We start from the raw sequence: 25,087 nt of genomic DNA, 5'->3' as shown, positions 1-25,087 counted from the left end.
CTGGCTGGCTCTTGAGGCTTGGAAGGCCTCACAGCGTGAGAAAAGGTAAAAACTTGCAGGCGAGGCAGGTTCTGTCGATCAGGAGGCTGCTGAAGAATTTTTAAAATACCTACTGAGTGTTACGCAGGAAACGGGTTATGTGGGTAAGCAGGTTTCCAGCACTGATGGGACGGGCTTGTTTTTTTTTTTTTTTACAAGGACACGGGCAAACGAACCTGTATAACACAAGTAGTGTCTCCTTTGATAAAAATGTTGTGATCAGAGGCTTGCAGGAACCGAACCTTGTATTTCCCGTAGGAGCAAAGTTCAGTATTTGCGAATTCGGCGTGCATGGCGACTTTATGTAACTGCCACAAATCATGAGAGTTGACTGTGTATTCTACACCTTGATTGCTTGGTTAGCACCAGAGTTCCATCCTTCACTGGATGCGATACACAACAGAATTACAGAACATCAGCATTCAGTGTCAGCATCATTTAGACAGTTCTCAGTAATTATGCTTGAGAAGATAACTAAAACCCACCACCATTGACAGTGTATATTTCCAAGCAGCACGATACTTGAAGAGCGTATAAAGTCAAAGAAGAGAAGTCCAGTTTTGCTTTGTCTCTGTGATATATTGCTCATGAGAATTTGGTTGTGTTGTCCCCAAATCCTTAAAAGTCAAGCACAACCCCACCAAGAAAACTAGCTTATAATTAATGTCCAGAGCAGATGTCACACCATTCCCTATGGTTGTATCCTAACATAATCCAAGATTGAAAATAACGTAGACTGGCTGTCTTTTGAGAAGCTTTTTAACTTCTGTCCAGGGTGTTAAGGTAGTACTAAGATGTCTTTTCACTAGGAGGCCCAGGGACACACAAATCCAGCCTGAGACCAGTCACTCCTCCCTATAAGATCCTCGAGAGAAATGGACAGAAAAGTAAAAAGAAGTGAAGGAGTGATTTCTTATTCTGCCTCATTGACCCCAAACACAGATTCTCAGGCCCCACATGCTGGATTAGAATGGTTGGGGTGGGACCCGACCGTGTGTCGTTTATTCTCTTTGAAGCTTCTCTGATAATTCTGATTCATATCCTCAATAGACAGCTACTGCCCTGGAACGAATCATGAAGAACCATTGAAGAATTTTAACTAGGTAATGGACGTGATCAGATTTAAATTGAAATGACTCTGGTAGCAACGTGGAAGAATCAGAGGCACAGAGAGAAGGGGACTGAGGATATTCTTAATTAGAGAGAGCGGTCAGGTCACCTTTGGAGCTGTTAAAATGCACCCACCCAAGATCCCGTCTTCGCATGGGTGTTCCTGCTCTGTGGGTCACAGTCTGGGGCTTTGAACAGGTGTGCTTTTGAGAGGCTTCCCAGGTGATTCTCTGGTCTAACTACAATTAAAAACCACGACTCTAGCAACTGGTCTAAAAGCCACCATAGTAATAACCAGTCATATTCTCTGTTATACAAAAGCCCTCTACCTCACAGCGATAAAGGACATTCAGGACCATAATATGCGACCACCAGGGGGGCCAGGAGTGAGTGTTAATAAATCTGAGTGGCTATTCAGACCTCTCCCCATAGTGCTGCCTGACTGTTCCATCTGAGAGTATAACCTAACTCAACACCACTTATTCCCCAAACCATCCCATTTTCTGTGTTGGAAGAACCTCCAGTTTCTAGCTGCCAGGTTTCAGGGTGCTGAGGATGGAATTTATAGCAGAAGGGATGGATTTGAAACCTGGAGCTGCTCCCTCGCTACCTCGCTTACTTTCTCCCAAGAGTCTGGCGCCTTTTCCAACTCCTGTCTGACTTGTTTATTTCCAGGCAACGTGATCAAGCTGGAGGAACAGAAGTCAGACCTGGAAAGGCAGCTGAAGACTCTGACTAAGCAGATAAAGGTGAGATTTGGCTACAGCAGGGGATAGGGAGCCTCTCTGCCGTTCTACTAAGCGCGTCCCCGCCTTCGGTTTGGAACCCTTCGAAAAAGACCCTGTCAACTCTTGTAGCCTGCTTTCTCAGTACCTTCCCGTGGGCCCTGGAACCACAGAGTAGTGTTGGCAGGAAACAAAATCAAAGCAGTCTTTGAATTTCAGGATAAACGCTGACAGCACGAGAGCGTCCTTCCCAGCCGGGCCGGGCCTTTTCCCGGTGGTGGGACGGCATTGAAGCAGGACTCACTAAGGGCTGCCTGACGTGGGGCCCCTGGGGCCCCTGCCCACACACTGGCCCCGGCCGGCCTCTGACGCCGGCCTGGCTTCTGGCATTTTCAGGAGGAGACAGAGGAGTGGAGGCGGTTCCAGGCGGACCTGCAGACGGCGGTGGTGGTGGCCAACGACATCAAGTGTGAGGCTCAGCAGGAGCTGCGTACCGTGAAGAGGAGGTTGCTGGAGGAAGAGGAGAAGAACGCCAGGCTGCAGAAGGAGCTGGGGGACATGCAGAGCCACGGCAGGTCGGTCACGACAGAGCCCCGCGTTTGTGAGTCTGCGGGCACCCGCACCTGCTTGGCTTCTCCCTTACTCACCATGCATGAGCCTTCGCCGTCTAGAGACGTGGCGCTTCTCTGTCTCTCTGTGCAGAATCTTTTATTTCTCTCCTAAGCTCACTCGACCTCTGCTGCCACCACCACACGACCAGGAATGGTCCATTCAGGGCCGGGCCACTGCCCTTCTCTGGCCTGAGGCAGTGAGAAAACTCTTTACTCACCTGTGTGCAAAAGTTTTAGCCAAGTGTCCTCCTACATTTAAAAAATAGAAGTACGTCTAGGATGCTCCTTTCATCTTGGTGCTTATTAGTGCAGGGGAGCATACACTTCCACGGGCCACGGCAACACCTTGCGTGGGTCCCTCTCATGCCGTGGGCAAGACTGGACTCACTCCTGGGGGATTTGCCACCAGAGAAAGGACCCACTCCTCATGGCCCAGGGACATGCTTCTCCCTTGGCAACACCTGGGGGCTGCCTCCAAAAGCCCTTGAACTAGCCCACTTTATTAAAAAGGATGAGCATGGAAAACATACATCTGGCTGACACGTGACTTTCCTTTTCTGTGCCAAGGGAGGGAAATCACGCGGTGTGTTGTTCCAGAAAGCTCTTCCTAACAGCGAGGTTTCAGAGGAAGGTATTGCTAAAGTGAGCTCAAAGTTCATTATTATTTGAAATTTAAAGGGTTCACAGACAAGATGACAAACACTACTTCAGGCCTTAAGGAATGCAGTGTTCCCAGTCGCTAGTCCGGAATAATTCTCCCTAACTTTGAGATTCTTGGATATTAGGAAATTATTTTGAATTTTCAGATGTCTTTCAAATATGAAACATAGTATTTTAAAATCAGATTTAGTAAGTTCTGAATGCTGATTTGTGCAGTTGGCCCTCTTTACAAGTTTTCCAGGATCAAGAGGGTTGTTCATTGGCTAGATTCTGAGCCTCTGGGTCTGATGTATTATTGTGAGTTTCATGACATTAGAAAAAGTAGATTTCTTCTCAGAATTCTGTGTTGATTCTCTCACCAAACTCGCTTCAGTTGGTCCCTCCTTCCTTTATTTATGAGTTTTATATGGAACAGGCTGTAGGGGCGCCTGGGTGGCTCAGTTAGGCGTCTGACTCTTGATCCCAGCTCATGTCTTGATCTCAGGGTAGTGAGTTCAAACCCCACGTTGGGCTCCACGCTGGGCATGGAGCCTGCTTAAAAACAGGCTGTAGAGAAGGATTCAGATTAAGATGTGTGTAGCTAGTTCCATGATTCACTCTTGAAAATCAAGATCATTGTTTTATAGTCACACCTATACCCTCTGGCCACCAAAGCATGTGAATTTTAAGTTAGAGGAAGGGGAATCGCAAGACTAGACCTGAGAGTGTCCCCTGTTGAAGGGATCACGAGTCGCCTCGTTTGCTTTTGTGCTTCTGTTTAATTTGTCCACTTGTCTTGCTTTTATGATGTGTGTCTTTGGAAGAGGAACCAGATCATAACTTGCATCACTTCGTACATGTGTTATTGTAAAGATAAATGGTAAAAGACGAGTCTCAAGTTCATGTAGTTATTGTACAAGCTGCTGCATTTCTTACCTGGACTCTATGATACAGGCCAGATCATACAACTCGAACTCTGATACCGTAGGAAATCTCTGCACGAATCTTGACGATTAGGATCCATATACGATATTCTACATCGTCAAACATAGAGTCACCTTATTTTTTTTACAAACACGGTACATTTCTCTTATGATATTTCTGGTGATTTGCAAACCTACCACCCAAATCCAGCAGTTTAATCCCTTATCACAAAACATTTCAAAATTGTAGGGCTGACACCAGCCCAGGACACGGCATATGATTGAAACCCCACAGGCGTCAGTGGGTTTGGGGCCTGTCATTGCGTTGGGCAGGGTTTCAGACAGCAGCCAGACCCAGTGTCCGCCCTGATTCTGCAGACTGCCCCTTCTAAAGAGTTGACTCTGAAAGTTACTCGCTGCTGGCTCGGCCACGTCCTGAACCTGCCCCCTGAGCAAGACTTGAAACCAACCCACACCCTCAAAGGTCCTGAAGCGATATAGTGTTTCCATCCTGGCCGAATGGGTTCTCGACTGAAACTGGATTTGACTTTGACAGTCATTTCATGAGAACTCAAAAGGCATTTTTGGTTCAGCCACAGCCAAAGAACTTGCAGAAAATTCTCTGATGAGGTCCTCCAAGTACAACCAAGAGAAGGTAAGAGCACTTGAAAAGCACCTTGATCCTAACATGGCATTAACAGATTCGCATTCTCACTTTGCATATACAGGCATTTGAGGGGATATAGTCAGGCAAGTAGGATTTTAGAAAATTCTAAGAACCAGCTCGTTAGCAATCTTCAGTCTTACTATGTCTTCAAAAGGATTTTTATTTTGGAGTCAGAATAACGGATGTGAAGAGTAGATGGGGAAACGAGGCTCTAGTCTTTGCCACCAACTGGCAAGATTTCCTTCCCAGACCCAGCTGCTCCCTTCCTCCGAGGAGATGAGAGCGGGTCGTGATTGAAGATCCCTGTAAGCTCCACTGTTCCCTGAGACTAGTTGGTCAGCTGGCCTTTCTCCGATGGGGGAGTGAGGAACTCACATGCCAACCGTACCATCTGTCCAATGCGGTCCTTGGAACCTGCTGGACACAGTGGCATCTCTACATTTTAGCTGGGCTGTGGACCTCCTCTTTTTCTTCCAGGAATTTGAACAAGCCAATGTAGTTTTTAGGTACCTGGAAGTGATCTGTTTTTGCTGGACACTTACAAACTAAGGGATGAAAGGATAATGAATAACTTTTTAAACTTTGGCTTCTTCCACCCTTGAGCCATTAAGAGCAAGCCATTGCAATTCAAACTTCCATCGAAATTAAAACATCAAGCCTTTTTCCTGAAAAGTTGAGACCTGGGGCCTGGCCTCCAGATACAGAGAACACACACACGCAGCTCCCCTCAGTGACTTGATGGGGCCACACGAAGGACATTGTTGACCAGCAGTGCATGACATGGGCTTCTCGAACAGTAACAGGAAAGACCATATACCTTTTTTCTCTCACTCTGAAACACTAAAGGCCATTATTTTTAGGGTGACTTACTCGATTTTTACCGTTCATCCTATGACACCAATAAACATCCACGGAAAACATCTTAAAAAAGAGATGGTTAACAAAACACTTAAACGTCGGTGCCTAATTAGCAGTAGGGACTTCTAAGCAGAAGGTCTGAGATTCAGAACGTGTCTAGCTTCTTCCACTGGTTCCTGCATCGTCACCTCTGAAGCGAGCAGCATGGTGGCCCATCACTGCCAGACTCTTCTGGAATCGGCTCTAACTCTGTGTGTACAATGTATCCTGCCCTACTGTCAGTTGCCTGCCTGTGCCATCTCTTTGTCCTTACAACTGTTGTGCGTCACAGCCGCGGGTCCTAGAGCCGTCACTGAAAGGCCGAGTGTGGGAGCTGGTGGTGTAGATGCTCGGGGTCACTGAGATACCTTTCCCAGCTCTCTTGTTGCAGATAACTTTGGTACAGCCGCCCTAGCCCTGCCAGAAGGGGACCAGTCCTCGGGGGGAGTTCCTAATCAGAGCCTCGGGGGCCCCTGACACGTTGGCATCACAAGCCTTCCACGCCTTCCGCTTTCATAGCTGGCATCCGCGTCGACGGCATTGGACACATGGCCCGGAATCGCGACGAGCTGGGTCTGCTGCCCTGCCCCCCGGCCCCCATCTTCACAGAGTTGCTTTGCAAAGCGTGGACATGAGCTTCCCCGAGGCCTTTAGGACTCCTAAGCCTCAATACTGAAAGAAATCCTTTTTTCTGGGTTGTTTTTTTTGGCCTTGACTGTAGGACAGTAGAGGGAAGCTCGAGCCACTCTGTAAATTACAGAGGCACCCGATTTTGTGCATCCTGGCCGTCTCTACTTCCCCGACACGTTGTCTGTTGGAGGAGGTCTAGGGAGAGGGGCCCAGTAGTGGTGTTCTGAAGTCTTTGGCATGTTTTCTCCGTCCAAAGACCTTTGACTTCCAAAAAAAAAAAAAAAATTAGAGGAGTAGGATTTAAAACACATTGGTCCTATTCTAGATACTAGCTCTTCCCTCTGGGTCAGTGGCACCTGTTAAATCTTCTGTTTGTAGCCTGAGATCATGTTGCCTCAAGTAACTCCTTTATGAGCCTTTCCCCCCCTCCATTTCTGTTTTCACAGCTCCATGGTCTCTGTCAGCTAGCAGAGCATTTTCTGGAAGAAAGACAGCCCAGCCCTTGCCATGATGGGAGAATACAGCCATTGCTATATGAAAGGGGGAATAATGTGGGGGAGAAATTACCTCTTTACAAAGAGCCAGATTGTCTCCTTATAACCGCCACTGTTTCACACAGAGTCATGGCGATCAAGTGTCTTTACCTTTTTTCTACATTTTGGAATCAACTCATTGCACGATCAAAGATGATCCTTCCCTCTTTTTTTTTTTTTTTTTCCCTTCCTTCTCTCTTTTTCTCAGAAGATTCGGCAGTCTTTTATTTGGAGCATAAGATGAAGTTGTTCTGGAAAAAAAAAAAAACAGAGTACAAGCATGTTGTGAAGCTTTTTTATATGCAACTAGGGTGTGCAGAGAGAGCAAAGGACAGAACAAATGCAGAGCATGGGTCGCTGGTGCACACGATCCATGCCTGTGTCTTACTTTTTGGAGTTTATTTCTGTGCTTCCTCTTGAACATGGTGTCTGATAATCTTGGAATTAACACTACTTATGGCAAAATAGGAAGCCGTCTGTGTCGTGTCTCATTCTGAAGAAGCTAGCAAGTTCTGCTTCCTTTATATCAAGTCCCGAATGAGCCCTTTCAGGCTGGGGTCTGACTTCATGACCTCATCGGAAACAAGCCACCCCTCAGTTGGGGTTTGATTTCCAGAGTCTCTGTTGGGCTCAACACAGATCGATGTTTGGCTGATCAAACAGGATGTAGTTGAACCAATCCATTCACGTGGTGGCAGTGCCCTTGGGAATCTGACTAAAAATTAAGGAACAACTACAACAAATGCCTCAGGAATAAAACTTAACCCGGAAATTGAAAGACTTTCGATCCAGAAGTGGATGATTCAGAGTGATCCAGAATTCAGAGTGGGATGTTAAACTTGGGAAGTACAGGGTTTGTGAAGATCTGCACCTAATTCAGCAGCCACCATCCTCACTCGAGGAGCCACCGTGCCATCCAGATGGGGGCGGGTCTCTGCTATGTCCCCAGGAGCCCCCGTCTGGTGGGAGGACGTGAGGAACAGGAAGCCTCTTTCACTCAGGTGCACAGTTTGGCGTATCCAGCTGGAGAGCCCAGAATCCCTAGAAAAATTTCGCCTGGTGGCAGAAGAGAGGTCGACGCCTCCTCCTTGAAAATAGCTTAGATGCTCACTGGCATCATCCAGTTTATCTACTGGGAGATCTTTACCTCAGATTGAGATTTTTTTGGAATGATACCACATTCACTTGCCAGGTGTTTTCCAATATAAACAAAATCACCTCAACTTCAGATGCACAGCTGTACTTGGCAACCCCGTATTCCGAGCTGTCTTTAGTCTGGGTACCGTTGAATATTTTTATACATTAAGCATTCATGAAGTGCTAAATAAATACGTTATTATTCGGAAGAGTCTGTTGCCTGATTTGTAATCACTGGTCACGTGTTTGCAGGGCCCTCATGTCCGTTTGTCCTCGGGTTTCTAGCGCAGGTGGTTTCAGAACTCGAAGGCCATGTCCGATAACTAGAATTTGAGCCAGAAGCAAGCTGGACTTTCAATACAAGTTGTAGACAGCAGGCTGATTTTAATTATGAATGTAATTTTAAAAATGATTTTATTATTGGAACAAGAGGGCAAGGAGCAAAAATAACTAATTTTGCCTAAATTGTTGAAGCAGAATGCCAGTGTTTCCCAAACAATCTAGTACATGGAATTTGAAGTCCAGGCTTATCTTGTTGAACTGTAAAAATAAATAGATCACTTGGTGATTTGATATATTGGATTTTTTCTGAGTTATGCATATTTAGGTATCCTGGTAACAAAATGGTGGTGTATAGTGAAAAATATTCATCTTTTCCCTCTCTAGTACCACCCTGTAAGGTAATCAGTGTTCACAGTGTGTCTGTTTTTCTTTACCTCTCCCTCTACTCATACAAATACATAGGGTTCATTTTTATATTTTTTATAAGATTTATAAAAGACATCAACAGTGTATCATGGGCATCCTTCCAGGTCGATATTTACGAGTTTAACTCATTTTATTTTTTATCTTTTTATCATTTTATTTTATTTTAAGTAGGCTCCATGCCCAGCGCGGAGCCCAGTGCAGGGCCTGAATTCACAACCCTGAGCTCAAGACCTGAGCTGTGATCAAGAGACGCTTAACTGACTGAGCCCCCTCAGGCGCCCCGAATTTAACTCACTTTAATAGCTGCATGGTGTCCCAGAGGACGGATGTGCCCTAGAATATTCAAACATTGTCATAGTGGTGAACATCAAGGTTGTATTTTCTAGTTTTTCTTTTTCTTTCCCAATAATGGCATAAGAGCAGCCCTTATTCACATAGCCTTATAGTTGTGTTTTTATTTTCATAGGATGGGTTCCTAAAAGTATGATTGCTACCTTGGAGGATATGCAGTTTTGATTTTAATAGATTTGCCAGATTATTTACCTAAGACTTGTGACATTTTATTCTTGATGAGAGTACCTGTCTATACACAGCCTTAGCAGATGCAGATACTATTAATCTTAATTTTTGCTGATATGGTAAGCAAAAAATGCTATCTCATTAGTACTTTAAATTTGCATTTTCCCGGGGAAATTTTTATATGTTAACCATTTGCTTTTCCTCTTTTGAGAATTGCTCGTTTAGCACTTTTGCTTATTTTTTCACGGGCTGATTGTTTTTCTCTTATCCGTTTATAAATCAGCATCTTATTAGGAATGTGTGTTTATCCCAGTATATTATGGGTCTTTTGGCTTTACCATCGTTCTCATGGAAATTTTTGTATTGTTACGCAGTATGTTAGTATTTTCCTTTACTGTGTCTGGGTTTTTTGTTTTTGTTTAAGATTTCCCCTACCCTCATCTTACAGAAAGATAGGCTATCACAGTTTCTTTATCTATTTCTGTCTCTGTCAGATATTTGATTTGCCTTTCTTTGTTTAGTCTGATGTGAGGTATGGGTCTTCTCCCAGATGGACATCTAGTCATGCCAGCACCATTTATGATCAGAACCATCCTCTGCCCACCAAATCGAAATCCCGTGTTTATGTTATTTATTTTCTCTATATTCAGAGAGACTTTCCCAGTATGCCCTCATTTCTTTTTCTCTTGAGCTGGTTCTGCTTTAAAATATTTTAATGGGATTATTAGATTGCTGATACCACTTTCTAGACTCGGCCTTTCATATATTTTCTTTCTTATATTTCATATATTTCTTTCTTATATTTCATATATTTTCCTCTGTTCTTGAATTTTATTGTATTCTCAAGGCAGATGCTATCAAGCGTGTAGTTCTGTTTCCTGTCATAAATGTATAAATGCCTACTGTCTCTTGAGTGCAGCTGTTCTCTTCATTTTATATGATGGAATATATTCATAGGTCAGGGCACGTCTTGGGACAGAACCGATAATTGTCCATCCCTTATTCTTGCTTAAATGGGTGAATGTGTCAGGACCTGACATTTGCCCAGGATCCACGTCTATAGGTTCTGCTTAGATCCGTACCCACTTTCGCTGACTGCTATTAAAATCTTAAACCAGAAGGGAGGCTCTTTAAGGTAAATTTATGTTACATATCAGAGACACAGAAGCTCAAATGGAATACAGAGGAAGAATAGGTTCCTAGTGGGTGAAATTCATCTGTGTCCATTTCCTTCCCTGGCGAAACTGGAATGTGGGATCCAGCATCCTGGCCTAGTTTTGCTTGGCCATTGTCTATTCTAGGGATGTCCCGTGGCTCTTCTTAATCCGCCCCTTTTTGCCACTGTCCTTTTACCTGGGATAAACCATCTCTGGCCTCCTCGGACAGTCCTATCTTAATGTCACTGAGCCCTTGCAGGAAGAATGCTCTGCATGCCCAGGGCTTCCCCCACTCCTCCCAGCCCTGGCCCTCTAAAGAGGGGACCTCACTGGAGTTTCCCCACGTCTTCATTTTCTTTGAAAGGGAATTGGGGATAAAGCCTTAGTATTTACTTTCCATACCCCCCACCCCACTTATTCTCTATGTAGCAGAAATTCCTCAAAGTCTGAGCCACGTAGATGATCTCTTCCTGTAGCTTCCAGTGCTGACGCCGAATTTTTACGACTCTTACTGCTGGGATTTGGAGACAAAGATGCTTGTGTTCCAACTGCTGTCTTACCCTGTTTGTTTTATGTTTATTTTGAACATGAAATTCGAAAACGAAGTTCGGAAAAACACGGATACCTGAGAGACAGAATACTTAACTAATTTCTCTCTCACTCGAGAGCTGCAGACTTCTCTTAGATTTGTTTCATGCATAACAGTAAGAAATATTTTGAGAAAATTGCATTCCAGGTTAAGGGCATACAGTGAGCAAGGGCACAGAGACAGGACGTACAAGGAACAGAACTTCAGGTAGCTAGGCTTATGGTCCGAAAGCAGGGTGCGTGGAGGGGAGTTCTAGGTGAGAAGTCTCTCCATCACCGGGAAGGGCCTGGAGCTGGGCTTTGTTCAGTTTTTCAAGAAAGAGCCCTTGCAAACACATGATCGACATGACTGACCTTCTTTATGGATACTGATCTGCCAGTTGGGAAGGTAGCAGTTGTAATGTGACATTTCCCAGAGGTAGTTAACTTCTGAATACTTTGAGTATGTACAAGAGCTCACATATCCTTGGATCAAAATAGACACCACCTCCAGGTATCCTGTATGATGAAGTAGGTGCTGGGGAAAACCCACACCGTTTGAAGACCGTTCTGTAACCAAACAAGGAGACCAGTGAATTAGAGAGATTCGATAACATTTTTAAAATAAAAGGTAACTGCAGACACACGTGCATATATATGTTTAACTTATAACAAAAGATAGATAAGGTAGACCAACAGTGAGTGTGGGACGTGGTCCTTGCTTTCAACTGCCCGTCATTCTCAAATATGCGTTGCTACTTCCTAAGAGCAGATTTTTGCATAAAAATAAGAGCAATGAAATACTGATAGTATTTTTAAAAATATGTGTTAAAAAAGTTTTTAAGAAGAAATAGCATCAGTATTATTTTTTTAGATATGCCTGGAATGCCTCACAGGACACCCAGGCCTCACAGAAAATCTGAGAAAGCCGTGGTCAAACAGAGCTGGAGTTGCGTCCCAGATTCACTGTTTACCCTCCAAGTGACCTTGTCAAATTTTCCATCTAAAATAAGGGATGATAACTTACAGAGGTGGTTTTTTTTTTTTTTTTGAAAATTAAATTAGATAATTTTCTTTGTTTTTTTAAAGACACATGGTACTTACTATGGAGTTATACACATCTTTTTTTTTGGTGTGAAAATTATCCGTTGTTATCATGGCTTTACATTCTGGGAGCAGATGGAAACATGCCTTACTTGGGGTGTTTTCAACATGGCGCCCGAGCACGTGGTGGATATGTCGTCTGAGATGCCCCAGAAGAAAGAGGGTCTGGTTCGACGCTGTAGGGAAACCGAACGCCCTAGGCTTGTTGAAAGCTGGTATGTTTGTGTGCAGTTAGTTATACCTTCAAAACCATGGACGCTGTACTTCTGAGTGATTCAGGGGATTTTCGAGGCTCACCTTGACTCTATATACGTGTGGTTTTTGTTTTACAGATTGACCTTCGAGTCTAACATCTGTCTTCAGGAGGCAATAGCTAACTTAGAACAGATCCTTAACCAGTAGTGGTACCTTGAAGGTTTTCCTTTATTTAATGAGTTTGCTGCCGTACACCTGGCTGTATGCTTAACATTTCTTAGTATCCTTTATAGAATACAGGGTCTTATTTTTCCCTGGACCAGAGAAAATGTAATACTTCATTTCTTGCCAGAGTTGTTACTGGTTGATCCCAGGCAATCGTACGACAGGCTGGTGTAAAGGAATTTCAAATCTATTTATGATGAAAGTACTGTACTAAATAAAACCAATAGCGTTCTTAATAACTGCTTTCTATGGTGGTTCAATTCAGGCTTTGTTTTGTGAATCCCCTTACCCGCCCCACCCCACACATGCTTGCACACACACACACACACACACATGCACGTCCCTGTTACAACATGGGGGGTGTTTAGTTCAGCAGCTTCTCTGATCTTAAACAACTTGCAGAGTTTTCTCAAACTGACTTCCTGTTCTGGCCAAGCAGATTGATCCGTTGAAATATGGTCTTTGGGTATCTGAAGGGAGGAGGACTGGGAATTGGCTCTTATCACCTTGCTGGGTTCTTACGGAGTCCAAAGGACTCCTGTTTATCATTTAATATATGGAATCACAGAGAAACTTAGGTAATTGAAGGAAACGCTTGAGCAGATGTAGAATTGCTTTCATTAAATTATCAAGGAATGAGACAAAAACGAATTTTTAGACAAGATCTCCCTTTGAAGGGTGCCCTGAGTTTCTGCAAAGCCCTTGGTAGCTGGTCCTTTAAATGGGCTGGTGAGAAAGTGGCCCACTTTGTTTCCAACCTTCCTTGGAATGGCCGGTTCGGAAATTGGAGATTTTTTTTTTTCCTGCTTGTACCTAACCTGATTTCATTCTCTTTCTGCATCTTCCACACCTGATTTTATACTGCATAACACACCGGGGAAAATACAAAAAAACCAACTCATTCAATTAAAAAATTTTCTGAAATTCCTGATATTTTTTCAAAGAAGTCATCAGTGTCTTGGTTTTTTGTTTTTTTTTTTTTTTTTACTCCAAAGAAGAGGCTGTGGAGACAAAGGTGTGGTTAAGTTCTGCTTCACTTAAACGTTTTCTGTTCACGTTGATCACAAAACAACAGAAGGAAGCTTCGAGAACTAAGGACAGGTAAATCCAACCACCGAAGCTTATGAGAACTGATCCCAAAAGATCAGTAAATAAATATTTTAAACTTCCACTGACCTTATTAAAATACACTTCCAGAAATACTCTGTTTGAGCCATTCTCATAAATTAGTCATCTTCTTGCAAAACAGCTGGTGGCAGTTTGCTATAATAAAAAGAGCAGTGCCTCAGAAATCAGAAGACTGGGAGATCTTGCCTTGGCTCGTTCACAGGGAGATTAAATGACATGCTAACGTGTCCCGGATGAGGAGGCCATGCATGAGAGGACTGAATCAGATGATCAGTCTTTAAAAGACTCTCATGAGTCTGTGCTCGAAGTTAGAATCCGTAGGAAGAGCTTATCAAGAATGTTTGGGTGAGACTAGAAGTTTCACCTCCCGCAGCATTGCAGGGTTTACTAAAGGGACTGTTACGGTTCCCTCTCTGAGGACAAATTATGTCCAAGTCAGGATTCTGTTGCACATAGCGGATCACTGTCTGGTTGGCTTAAGCAGAAAGGCCTTCAGCAGCTTGCGGGGTTGTTGGGAACGCTGAAGAAGCAGACTCTAGGCTGAGTTTCCAGGAACAACTCCCAAAGCCACAACACAGAACTGGGCTATCGGGGGTGGGGGGGGAGCCTCAAAATCAGGACGTCAGCTGCCTGGCTGGAAAGCTACCCCCTCGGTTACCAACAGGAAATGCCCTGTGCCCTGCCTCCCTGCCCCTGACTCGGGTCCCGATCCAGGTCTTGTCCTCATCTTTCTGATGGGTAGAATCTAAATCTGAGCTCCTAGGTGCAGGGGAGTCCTGAGATGACATTTTCCCAACCTCTGTGTCCCAAATGGGGGTTGGAATATACCCTCTGAGAAGCCAATCCATTGTATCCACCATGGACAATATAGCTACACGTTTATGATAAATAACATTTGTATTTATTTATTTTTTCTTATAATATACAGAGTCGAATTAAGATCCTTTTTGTTTAGAGCTAATGTCAAGTCATTCTGCCTCTAAAAATACTATTACTGGCCATTCCCAAGGAAACGTCTGTGAAAAAAATTGAGAGCAAGACCTATGTTATTTCCTGGAGAGGCAGACCTGATACAGAAAACAGGATTTGAAACTTGGGATCCTCCTTCCAGATTTGTTTTTCCATCTTGGTTCTGTTTTCATCTGTGTCTCTTCCCCCGCGCCACACACCCCTCCCCCCCATGGGACCATCCTCCACCTTTTCAACTGGATGTGCTCTTTACCACGCAGACCTGTGAACGAAGAGTCGGAGCCGCCCGAGGTCGAGGCTCCCGGCCGGTGGCATGGCGTCTACGTGAACAGAACGTCTCCAACACCTTCAGAATCTGCGACCACCGTTAAGTCCCTCATCAAGTCATTCGACTTGGGACGGCCAGGTATTTCATCTTTCCATCTCATGAGCAAAAGTCACATTCAGACTGTGGCCCCACGTATCAAGCCTGTCTCTACTCCCCACTGGCCCCGAATGGATGCAACCAGAAGGGCTGTGTCTGGATCATTCCACGTGGAGCCAGTGTGTCCAAGAGACCTGCCCACAGCCAACTGCACAGACTCAGTTGCACAGTTCCTCAGTTTCCTAGGAAATGAAGCCTCTGGTTGGCACAGCTCATTCTCATGAAACGCTAAGAGGGAAGTGGTAGTAACCTGAGTTTAATGGACACAGAGGCAGAAAAGGAACGGAAGAGGTGGAGAGAAAGAGGAGATTGTGTTACACCAGACTCCTGAGCCAGACTCCTCACTGTCTTCTTCCTGTGCAGTTGGCTGTCTCGTTGGACCCCCGGCCTTCCTCCCCTCCCCTGTTAGACTTTTCTCTGCCTGGTCTTGGGTGTGAACACCTTGGGTGCTGACCTGTCATTCCTGATCTTGAACATTCCCAGCTTTTTCTAGAAACGTCTCTCTGGCTCACCATTCACCTTTCTTCACTGTTATCTACATATATGAGAAAAATACATGTCTATACACACAAAAACGTAGTAAATAAAAGAAACCGAATACGCATCTGTCCAAAATAGCAATGTATTTCTTCTCTCGAGCACAACAGTTAAGCCTGTCGTATAGAGAGACTGGAGTCAAAGCTGATGCTAGGATGTACCTGGTTATCTTCACTAAAATAGTTCACAGCTCAGTTAGATTAAGATGAGACCACGAATATTAAAAGATGCGAAGGCCCAGTGACTACATTCAGTCCGTGAAGATGGGAAGTGAGTTAACAATAATGGTTTGTGCAAGAACTTTCCTGTTCCTTCTTGTCATAGATGCCTCCTGACATGTGTTTTCTTGTCCCCCGTGTGTCCCACCTCTAAGACCAACCCCCATTTAGTCGATACTTTTGTAGTAACAAATCAGGAGCTACTCTTTGCTATTTGGAACTGGAACAACATAGAAATGTTCCCATCTCTTTTCTTGGCAGGTGGAGCCGGACAGAATATTTCTGTCCATAAAGCCCCCAGAAGTCCCCTGAGTGGGATTCCAGTGAGGACTGCTCCCGCCGCTGCTGTCTCCCCAATGCAGGTATTTTGAGGGCCTTGGGTATGTGGGTGGTGGTCCAGGCCATGTGGAACCGTGATGCTCTCTAATGCTCAGGCAACAGAGGGGAAGGGAAAACTACTTGGTCTATTTTTTGAGGCATGTTGAACATCATTTTTAATAAGCATAGAATAATAATAAACTTCTGTTAAAAATTACGATTTTGTGGGGTGCCTGGGTGGTTCAGTTGGTTGAGTGTCTGCCTTTGGCTCAGGTCATGATCCCAGGGTCCTGGGATCAAGTCCCACGTCGGTCTCCCTGCTTGGCGGGGAGCCTGCTTCTTCCTCTCCCTCTGCCCCTCCCCCGCTGCTTGTGTTCTCTCTCTCTCAAATAAATAAATAAATAAATAAAATCTTTTAAAAAATTACAATTTTAGGGCACTGTGTGGCTCAGTTGGTTAAGCGACTGCCCTCAGCTCAGGTTATGATCCCGGAGTCCTGGGATCGAGTCCCACATCGGGCTCCCAGCTCAGCGGGGAGCCTGCTTCTCCCTCTGACCCTCTCCCCTCTCATGCTGTTTCTCTCTCGCTCGCGCTCTAATAAATAAATAAAATCTTTAAAAAAAATTAAAAATTAAAAAATTACAATTTTGAGGCTAAATAAAGGTGTGAGAGAGACACCATAAGTCTCATACGATTTGTTAATGACATTTAGTCCCCCATTAGATACATTTAAAGTTTTCAGTTCAGTGAAGATTATAATTTTTACCAGAAGTGGATATTGAACTAGATATTTTTCTCAAAGAAGTGTTCGGTTTGGTTTTGTTTGGTTTTCTAAAGCACCCCAGGGAGAGAAAATGTTTACGATTTATAAATTCTTAGAGGTCACTGGTTGCAATCTGTGTCACCTTTGCCATCTTCAGACGGTTATAGATCAGAGCTTCTTGATCTCTTGGTATTTTTTCTTTTTCTTTTTCTTTTTTTTTTTTTTAATTTTATTTTTAAGTAATCTCTGCACCCAACACGGGCACTCAGAACCCCAAGATCAAGAGTCACATGCTCCACGGACTGACCAGCCAGTCGCCCCTCTTGGCGTTTTCTAAGACCACGACTTTCAGTGTTATTAGTAACATTCAGCAGCTCCTGATAAACCAAGGGCAGCATCATTCACAAGTACCCTCTTTTGGTGTCCTTAGTAGCCACATATGTTGTTTGGGATCTTTTAAATTTTTCTTGTTTTTACTTTTTTGCCCTGGAAGATATTTTGTGCTACTTCATATGTAAAACCAAGTAAAACAATTACTTATTTTATAATAATCATCAAGTTTATTTAATGAAACAAACAGATCATGCTTCATTTTGACTTATTTTCATTGAGCTATACACACTAGGTTGCTGACAAAATGTTTAACAACTGGCTCCTTGCCGGCGGGGCGGGGGGGCGCAGGGGGAGCTCGGGTTTGTGATGTTGGCCAGTTTCCATGGTGCAAATATTCCCATCATTGTCAGCATCAAGCTAGCCCCCTGACGTCAGGGAATGTGGAGCTGAGAAGAGATATGTATCACATGGTATTTCTAGACCACAGGTAGAGTGGGTGTAAATAACCCCAATCATAGTGTGAAGTATAATAAATAGGAAGCATTTTGAGTATTTATTACTTTTGCTTTTAATATAGTTTAATTTTAATAGTGGCCGTGTTGAAAACTAGCTTGCAAAATTCCTGAAGATTTAACAACTGGCCCTTACGAGCAGGTACACACCACCGGCTATAATTCATGGATAAAGTAAAGCACACGCCCCTTATACGTATACAGCTTGAATGTTTCCGTATACACACACCCGTGTAGCCAACAGCAAGATAAAGCATTCATCAGCTCAGGAGGCCCCCTCATGCCACCACCCAGTGGGTAATCCCTTGAAGTAGCCATCATTCTGACCTCTGTTGGCATTAGATTAATGTTACACTGACCTGATCAACGTAAAGAGAGTGAGTTAGGGGCGCGTGGGTGGCTCAGTCGGTTAAGCATCTGCCTTTGGCTCAGGTCATGATCCCAGGGTCTTGGGATTGAGCCCCGTGTCCTCCTTGCTCATGCTCTCTTCTTACTATCTCTGTCTCTCTCTCAAATAAATAAATAAAATCTTAAAAAAAAAAAGAGAGAGGGGCGCCTGGGTGGCTCAGTTGGTTAAGCGACTGCCTTCGGCTCAGGTCATGATCCTGGAGTCCCAGGATCGAGTCCTGCATCGGGCTCCCTGCTCGGCGGGGAGTCTGCTTCTCCCTCTGACCCTCCTCCCTCTCATGCTCTCTGTCTCTCATTCTCTCTCTCAAATAAAAATAAATAAAATCTTTAAAAAAAAAAAAGAAAAAGAGAGAGAATGAGTTAAAAAATCTCCCATGCTCCCTAGCCCCAAAATAACCACTGTTTACAGCTTGTTGTGTATCCTTCTAGATGTTTTTCTTCAGTATAAACGTGTGTGTGTGTGTGTTTAGGGAGGAAGAGAAAGTTTTATAAATTGGATTATACTGCACATTGTTCAGACACTGACTCATTTCACTTTGTCATTGGAATGTAATCCCTGAGGGCAGGGATTTTTTTTTTTTTTAAGACTGAGAGAGTGGGTACATGTGTGCGCATGTGAGCAGGGGGTAGGGGGGTAGAGGGAGAGGGAGACAGAGAATCTTAAGCAGGCTCCACACCCAGCACAGAGAGGGCAGGGATTTTTATCTATTTTTGCTTGCTGTTGTATCTCTTGTCTGGAACAGTGGCTGGCACACAGTTCTATCACAGTAGAAGCTCGGTAAATGTTGAAGGAATGAGGGAATATATCAGAGACATCTTGAGATGTCAGTGTTTGGAGAATAACGCATTCTTCTTAAAGGCTGTGGAATGTGTGGTGATCTGTTTAACCACCCCCCTACTGATGGGCATGTAGGTTGTTTTGGATTGCAAAAACAATACAGTGAAATCCCTTCTATGGATTTTCACTCACTTTTAAGGGGCTCTTCCTGCAGGAGAGCATATCACCATTAGCTTGCAAATACCGGAAATCACTCTAGCTCGTCCCCGCAGAAAGGAATTGAATACAGGGAGAACTCGTCTCCACTGCGCTTCCAGGAAAGGTTCCCAGAGCATCTCAAAGTTGGCCCATGAAAGGAACTTCTGTTTCTGCCAAGTCTTTCTCTAAGGGTTGCCTAGAACTACGGCTTCTGTCGAAATTTGGCATCCGCTTTGGGCTCCTACCGCCGCAGACGCGGTCCCTCCCAGCATAACAGATACCGTCCTCCCGGGTTTGTTCACATCGTAGCCCGTGTGACCGGATTTCCTTCTTTTTAAGGCTGAATAATATTCCATTGCGTGTACAGACCGCATCTTGTTTACCCGATTCATTGGTCCATGGACATGTAGGTTGTGCCCACCTCTTGGCTCTCGTGCCTAATGCTGCTGGCAAAAATCTCTTCTAGATTCTGTTTCAGTTGTTTGGGGTATATACCCAGAAGTGGGACTGCTGGATCGTACAGGAGCTCTGTTTTTAATCTTTTGAGGAACCTGCCTACTATTTACCATAGTGGATGCAACATTTTCTAGTCCTGCCAACAGTGCACAAAAATGCCAGTTTTTCCACATTTTTGCCCACACTTGTTTTCCCTCTCTCTCTCTCTCCTTTTTTTAAATAATGACCCTCCTAGGTATTATGCTGAGCGAAATAAGTCAAACAGAGAAAGACATGTATCATATGACCTCACTGATATGAGGAATTCTTAATCTCAGGAAACAAACTGAAGGTTGCTGGAGTGGGGGGTGGGGTGGGAGGGATGGGGTGACTGGGTGATGGACACTGGGGAGGGTATGTGCTCTGGTAAGCGCTGTGAATTGTGCAAGACTGTTGAATCTCAGATCTGTACCTCTGAAACAAATAATGCAATATATGTTAAGAAAGAAAAAAAAGAAGAAGAAGAATGTAGCAGGAGGGGAAGAATGAAGGGGGGGAAATCGGAGGGGGAGAAGAACCATGAGAGACGATGGACTCAAAAACAAACTGAGGGTTCTAGAGGGGAGGGGGGTGGGAGGATGGGTTAGCCTGGTGATGGGTATTGAGGAGGGCACGTTCTGCATGGAACACTGGGTGTTATGCACAAACAATGAATCATGGAACACTATATCTAAAACTAATGATGTAATGTATGGTGATTAACATAACAATAAAAAAATTAAAAATAAATAAATAAATAAATAAATAAATAATGACCCTCCTAACAGGTGCGAGGTGGTATCTCATTGTAGTTTTTAATTTGCATTTCCCCGATGATGAGTGAAGTTGAGCATCTTTCCATATATACCTCTTGGCCATTAAAAATCAGTATTTTTACACACACCCCTGGAATATATGCAGAATTTTCCAGGAAGGTACTCACAAAGCTGACTACTAATGATTACCCCCAAAGAGAAGAACCAGGTCATGGGAGACTCTTCTCACTATATGTCCTTTCTGTGCCTTTTTGAGCATGTGTCAACTGCATTTGTTACCTATTCAAATAAATAAGTTGTTTTAAAAGCTTCCCCTGGTGATTCTGATGAGCTCGAGAGCCGTTGCATGGGATGCGCACACACACACACCTTGTTTACACTGTTGCTGGTGTCTCAAGCTCACCAATGCTGGTGTGCCCTTTGGTTTTTTAGAGACATTCAACCTACAGCAGCGTTCGGCCGGCCAGCAAAGGTGTGACTCAGCGTTTGGATCTTCCAGACCTTCCCCTCTCAGGTAATACCTTAAACAACAAATGCTTTGGGGATGCCTGGGTGGCTCAGTTGGTTAAGCATCTGCCTTCAGCTCAGGTCATGATCTCAGGGTCCTGGGACTGAGTCCCGCGTCTGGCCCCTTGCTCAGCAGGGAGTCTGCTTCCCCCTCTGCCTCTCGCTTCCCCTGCTTGTACTTGCTCTCTCTCTCTCTCTCTGACAAAGAAATAAATACAATCCTTTAAAAAAAAAAAAAACAGCAAATACTTTCGACTCATTATTTTGTGAGGTCAACTTTTCTTCTTTACCCAAAACCGAGCTTAGAAAAATAGTTGATGGCATTTATTTCAAACAATTTAAGACTCTACGTGTTTGTGTTCTGGACGTTAGATCCTACTTCTTGCCACTGTACTTCTCAGTGTGCATGTGTTCGGGAGAAATGTCTAGCTTTGGGGAGGTTTTTTGTTTGTTTTTTATGGAATCTCAAGAGAATATCTTACCATCTTTAAAAGTAACTATTTTTAGAAAAAAATCTTATCTGATTCTGGAGGTCTCTTGCTTCCACAATTCCTAAAATATGCCTCTTCAGTGATATCTTTGCCCTTGAGTGTAGCCCTCCTCCTGTTGTTACTCCGGGTATTTTTAAAATCCAGATCCTGACGATGACGTGGTGGTTAGAATCCACAATCCTCCGTGTCACTTTGTCACTCCTGCGCCTTGCACGCTGGTGGCCGGTGTGAAGCCTCAGTTACAGAGGGGGGCACACAGGGGTGGGCTTGCATCTTGGCCCCATTATTCCACCTCTCTGGGCTGTGGTTTTATCATCTCTGAAATAGAAATAGTGCTGTCTCCCTCAGAGGATCGCTCCAGGGGCTGAACAAACACAGCCGGGTGTGGGGTGAGCAGAAGGGTTGACCTTCACCTTAGCTTCTCTTCCCTTTCCCGTCAGTTCACCTGTCAGAACAGAGAGACATGAGTGGAATGGTAAGCTTGTCCCGAAAATATGCCTCAGAAATGTATGTATATGACCCTGTGGCCCTTGTTATAAGGCAACACAAAAGATGAACAGTAAACGAATTGTTTACTGGTGCCTATTGGAAGAAAGCCAGAAATCCAGGTTGCATCGATAGAAATCCCTTGTTTTTAAGTGTCAGACCAAATTTCTGTAACACAGCCACGGAATCAAAAGGAATTCCCACGGTTCTTCTTTTAGATCATGGTCAGACATAGTCAGGTTTATTCTTAAAATAGTTGTTTCTATGAGATAAAAGTTTCACTTTTTGACTGGAAAGTCTTTTACCTCACCACCTTATTTTTTTCCACTTCTGAATTTCATTTTCTTTTTCATGGCATAAGAAGATTTTAGACTTAAACACTGATATTGAGAATTTGAAGACTACCTCAGCCCATCCCTTGCATTTTACACGTGAGAGATTCAAGCCCTACAGAGATTAAGTGATTTATAACGCCCCTCCCCGCCCCCCGATTTTGAATGGCTCTGGGACCAGGATAGGATTTCTTCTGATTCTTTCTACCATGCTGCCTTTTGGTAATGAGGCGGGGGATTGCTCTGATCAGCAGCCTCATAAAGAAGTGATAAAGGTTTCTTACAGGACTTGGAGTCATCATAATGACTCCGAGGAAGAAGGAAATGGTGTCTAAGGGCAGGAGAATAAGAAAAAACCAGAAGGGGTGAGTGAGTCCAGCAGAGCAGGTCATGATATTTCTGTGCAAACCGAGCGCCCCCTTCCTAGAAATGGAAGGGAGGTCAACGCAGGGTATTGGAAACCCACCTGATTTGCGTTCTCTACACTTGCTGTGTAGTGGAAAATTGGGGATAACTTGGTTATGTGCACAGTGATGTGTACCTAGGCAAGCCTTTTTTTTTTGTAATTGTGGCTAAAATACGCATAACACAAAACGTACCATCTTAACCATGTTGAAGTGTACCAGGTGAGCTTTTCGTCATAATATTTGTGTCTTCTCTAAGCCTCCCACTTTACCTTTCGTGTAAAGAAGCTGTTGTTTTAACTGACAAGCTAAATCCTGGTGCTCAAACCACAGTAGCTATTACCCTGAAGTAAACAGTTCCTTGTCAGCGCCCCCTCCCCCTTTGCCCCCACCAGGCACCTGTCTACCCGGATGATTCTATTTACTATACTAAAAAAGGATTACACGGTAAAAACTGCTTTGCTTTCAGGCTAGCCTTGCCAGCATTGAGGTCATCAGAAGCTGCCAAAACGGGATTAATGCACTGTTTTTGTTGTTCTCTTTAGTGATGTAAGCACTGTTTTTCCTCTCCTCTTCCAAGCTCATTAGCCTCACTCCCCGCTTCACGCCCCATAATTGGCGGCTCTTAGCCGTGCAAGTATTGTTTTCTTCCATCACTATTTATGGTGTCATAGGAGGTGACTGTGGGCTCAGCCTGGTCACAGAGGCCTGTCGTGTGGCATTGAGCAAGTCACCCCATCCTCTGAGCGCCCGTTGCCTCTGTCAATACAAACCAGACACTATGGAGATTTTCTCCCGTTCTGTGCTCTTGTGGTCCTTGAGGGACTATCATCCAGAGGATTCAGCCTGTTTCGTTAACCTGTTTTGACTCCTACTAAAACAGCAGAGAGGAGCCTTCAAAGAATTTATGTTTGCTTATTTTTAGCAAGCCAGACCCTATGACTGGAGTGGCTTTTTTTTTCTTGTAAAATCGTTACCATTCTTGGTACCCAGGTTTTTGTCTGCTGCCACCTGTGACTTGAAAATCCCATTGGGCATCTTCCTGCCAGCTCTCTGTCTCTCTCAGATGCCCATCGACTAAAACAAAGTGCTTTACTTGGGAACAGGGCTGGCTCTGTGGGGTGTGACCTGTGCAGGGTGCTTAGAAGGGCTTTGGCTCAAGACTCTGCAGGTGCCATCTTGAAATTCTTAATAATTTTCGAACGAGGGGCTAATTTGGCATTTGTGTCTATGAATTAGTAATCGGTCCTGCCTGGAGAATCCTTTCTAGAAAAGGCCATGTCCCTATGTGCATTTTTATTCCTTAATCCAGAAACTCTCTATATTTATTACATATTTGTACTTAGGAAGAAAATGAGAATTCTTTTGTACTTGAGAAGAAAGTGTGGTGACCATTCAAATTTCTCTTCTTCAGGAATAGGTGATTATGTTGTTCTTCACACAGATCTCCTAAAGGGAAGGGGTGAGGACCTGAAACCGGACCCTTATCTCCGGAAGAGTCCCTCCCTGGAGTCTCTGAGCAGACCCCCTTCTCTGGGCTTCGGGAACACGAGGCTGCTGAGCGCTTCCACCGGGGGCTTGAAACCACAGAGCAAACTCAGGTATCACATTTTACACAGTGAGACATCACTGGGCAGATGACCTTGTAGTCTTCCTTCTGTTTTACCCCCTGTGGTCAATTTACTTGTATGTATATTTCCTGAGTGAAACCAGACACAGCACCTGCCTTCAGCGAGGGAGGAGGGCCCTGGACAGCAGGGCTAGGCAAAGCGAAAGAAGGGCTGTAAAAACAGAAATACACGCAGACTCTTGCGGGGGTTGTTACTTGGGTCAAGAAGTCTGGAGGCGGGGAGGCAACATTTCTGCCAGGGGGCCTGCAGGGGTCCCCAGAAGAGCTCTGCAAAACATTCAGGGGACTGGGGGTGGTTTCCTTTGGTTAGACTAGCCTGGGGGCTTCAGGAGGGGAGGGGCCCTGGCAGACACACCATCAGCTGCCGGTATCTGCTGGGGAGGCGGGTAGGTGCTCAGGATATCACGGCTGGAAAGGCGGGTTGGAGTCCCCTTGCAAATGGTCTTCATTGCCACGGTTAGAGGTTTGTACTCATTTTGGTAAAGCAGTGGGGAACCACTAAGTTTGCAGGATTTGGATTTGGATTTTGAGTAGTGGTCCAGGAAACAGTGGCATATAGGAAGGATTGGAGGGGCATTTTGAAGTCAGCGTCGAAAGAGCACATTAGCAGTGATGTGAGAGGTAGAGTAGGGGCGAGAAGGGACAGAGACTGCCAGGGCGGCCACCAGAGGCCTGGTGTGGCTCCCACCTCTGCCACTTCCTCCCTCTTCAGTGTCCCTGCTCCCCAGACCCCAACAAGCCACCTCCACCCACTTCCCACCCTCCCCTCGCCCCTCGCCCACTGCTTTTCCACGTGGAGTCCGTCTTCGAAAACACAGAGTGCATCCCCTGCAGACCTTCTCAGAAACCTCCTGTGACTTGTCATGCAGCCTTCCACCCACGCTCCTTGTTCTGCTCCCTCCGTTCTGCGCGGCTTAGCCCCACCCAGCTCACCTGCCACTTTTATTCTCAGCCTTTGCAGCTAACACGAGCATTTGCCACCACTCGCAGGGTCCTGGCCTGAATCGTCTCCTTC

The 25,087-nt window shown here is 44.7% G+C and overlaps 1 protein-coding gene across 10 annotated transcripts in view; it reads left to right on the top strand.

Moving 5' to 3' along the window:
- Positions 1–25,087, top strand: part of SPECC1 (sperm antigen with calponin homology and coiled-coil domains 1) — a 271,702-nt gene that overhangs the window by 182,096 nt on the left and 64,519 nt on the right. For 8 of the 10 annotated variants that reach the window (XM_078067987.1, XM_078067988.1, XM_078067990.1 and 5 more), the window contains 6 exons: positions 1,825–1,898; positions 2,271–2,449; positions 14,744–14,889; positions 15,924–16,024; positions 20,655–20,736; positions 23,887–24,043. In XM_078067987.1, coding sequence (XP_077924113.1) covers positions 1,825–1,898; positions 2,271–2,449; positions 14,744–14,889; positions 15,924–16,024; positions 20,655–20,736; positions 23,887–24,043 — 739 coding nt within the window. Of the gene's footprint in view, positions 1–1,824; positions 1,899–2,270; positions 2,450–6,687; positions 8,121–14,743; positions 14,890–15,923; positions 16,025–20,654; positions 20,737–23,886; positions 24,044–25,087 lie in introns of those variants that run through there. The other 2 variants (XR_013446037.1, XM_036084548.2) reach the window with 2 other exon arrangements.

The sequence above is a fragment of the Halichoerus grypus genome, chromosome 2 (genome assembly GCF_964656455.1).
Source record: "Halichoerus grypus chromosome 2, mHalGry1.hap1.1, whole genome shotgun sequence".
NCBI classification, from domain to species: domain Eukaryota; kingdom Metazoa; phylum Chordata; class Mammalia; order Carnivora; family Phocidae; genus Halichoerus; species Halichoerus grypus.
Note: the sequence above shows the minus strand (reverse complement) of the source record. Positions and strands in the feature narration are given on the sequence as shown.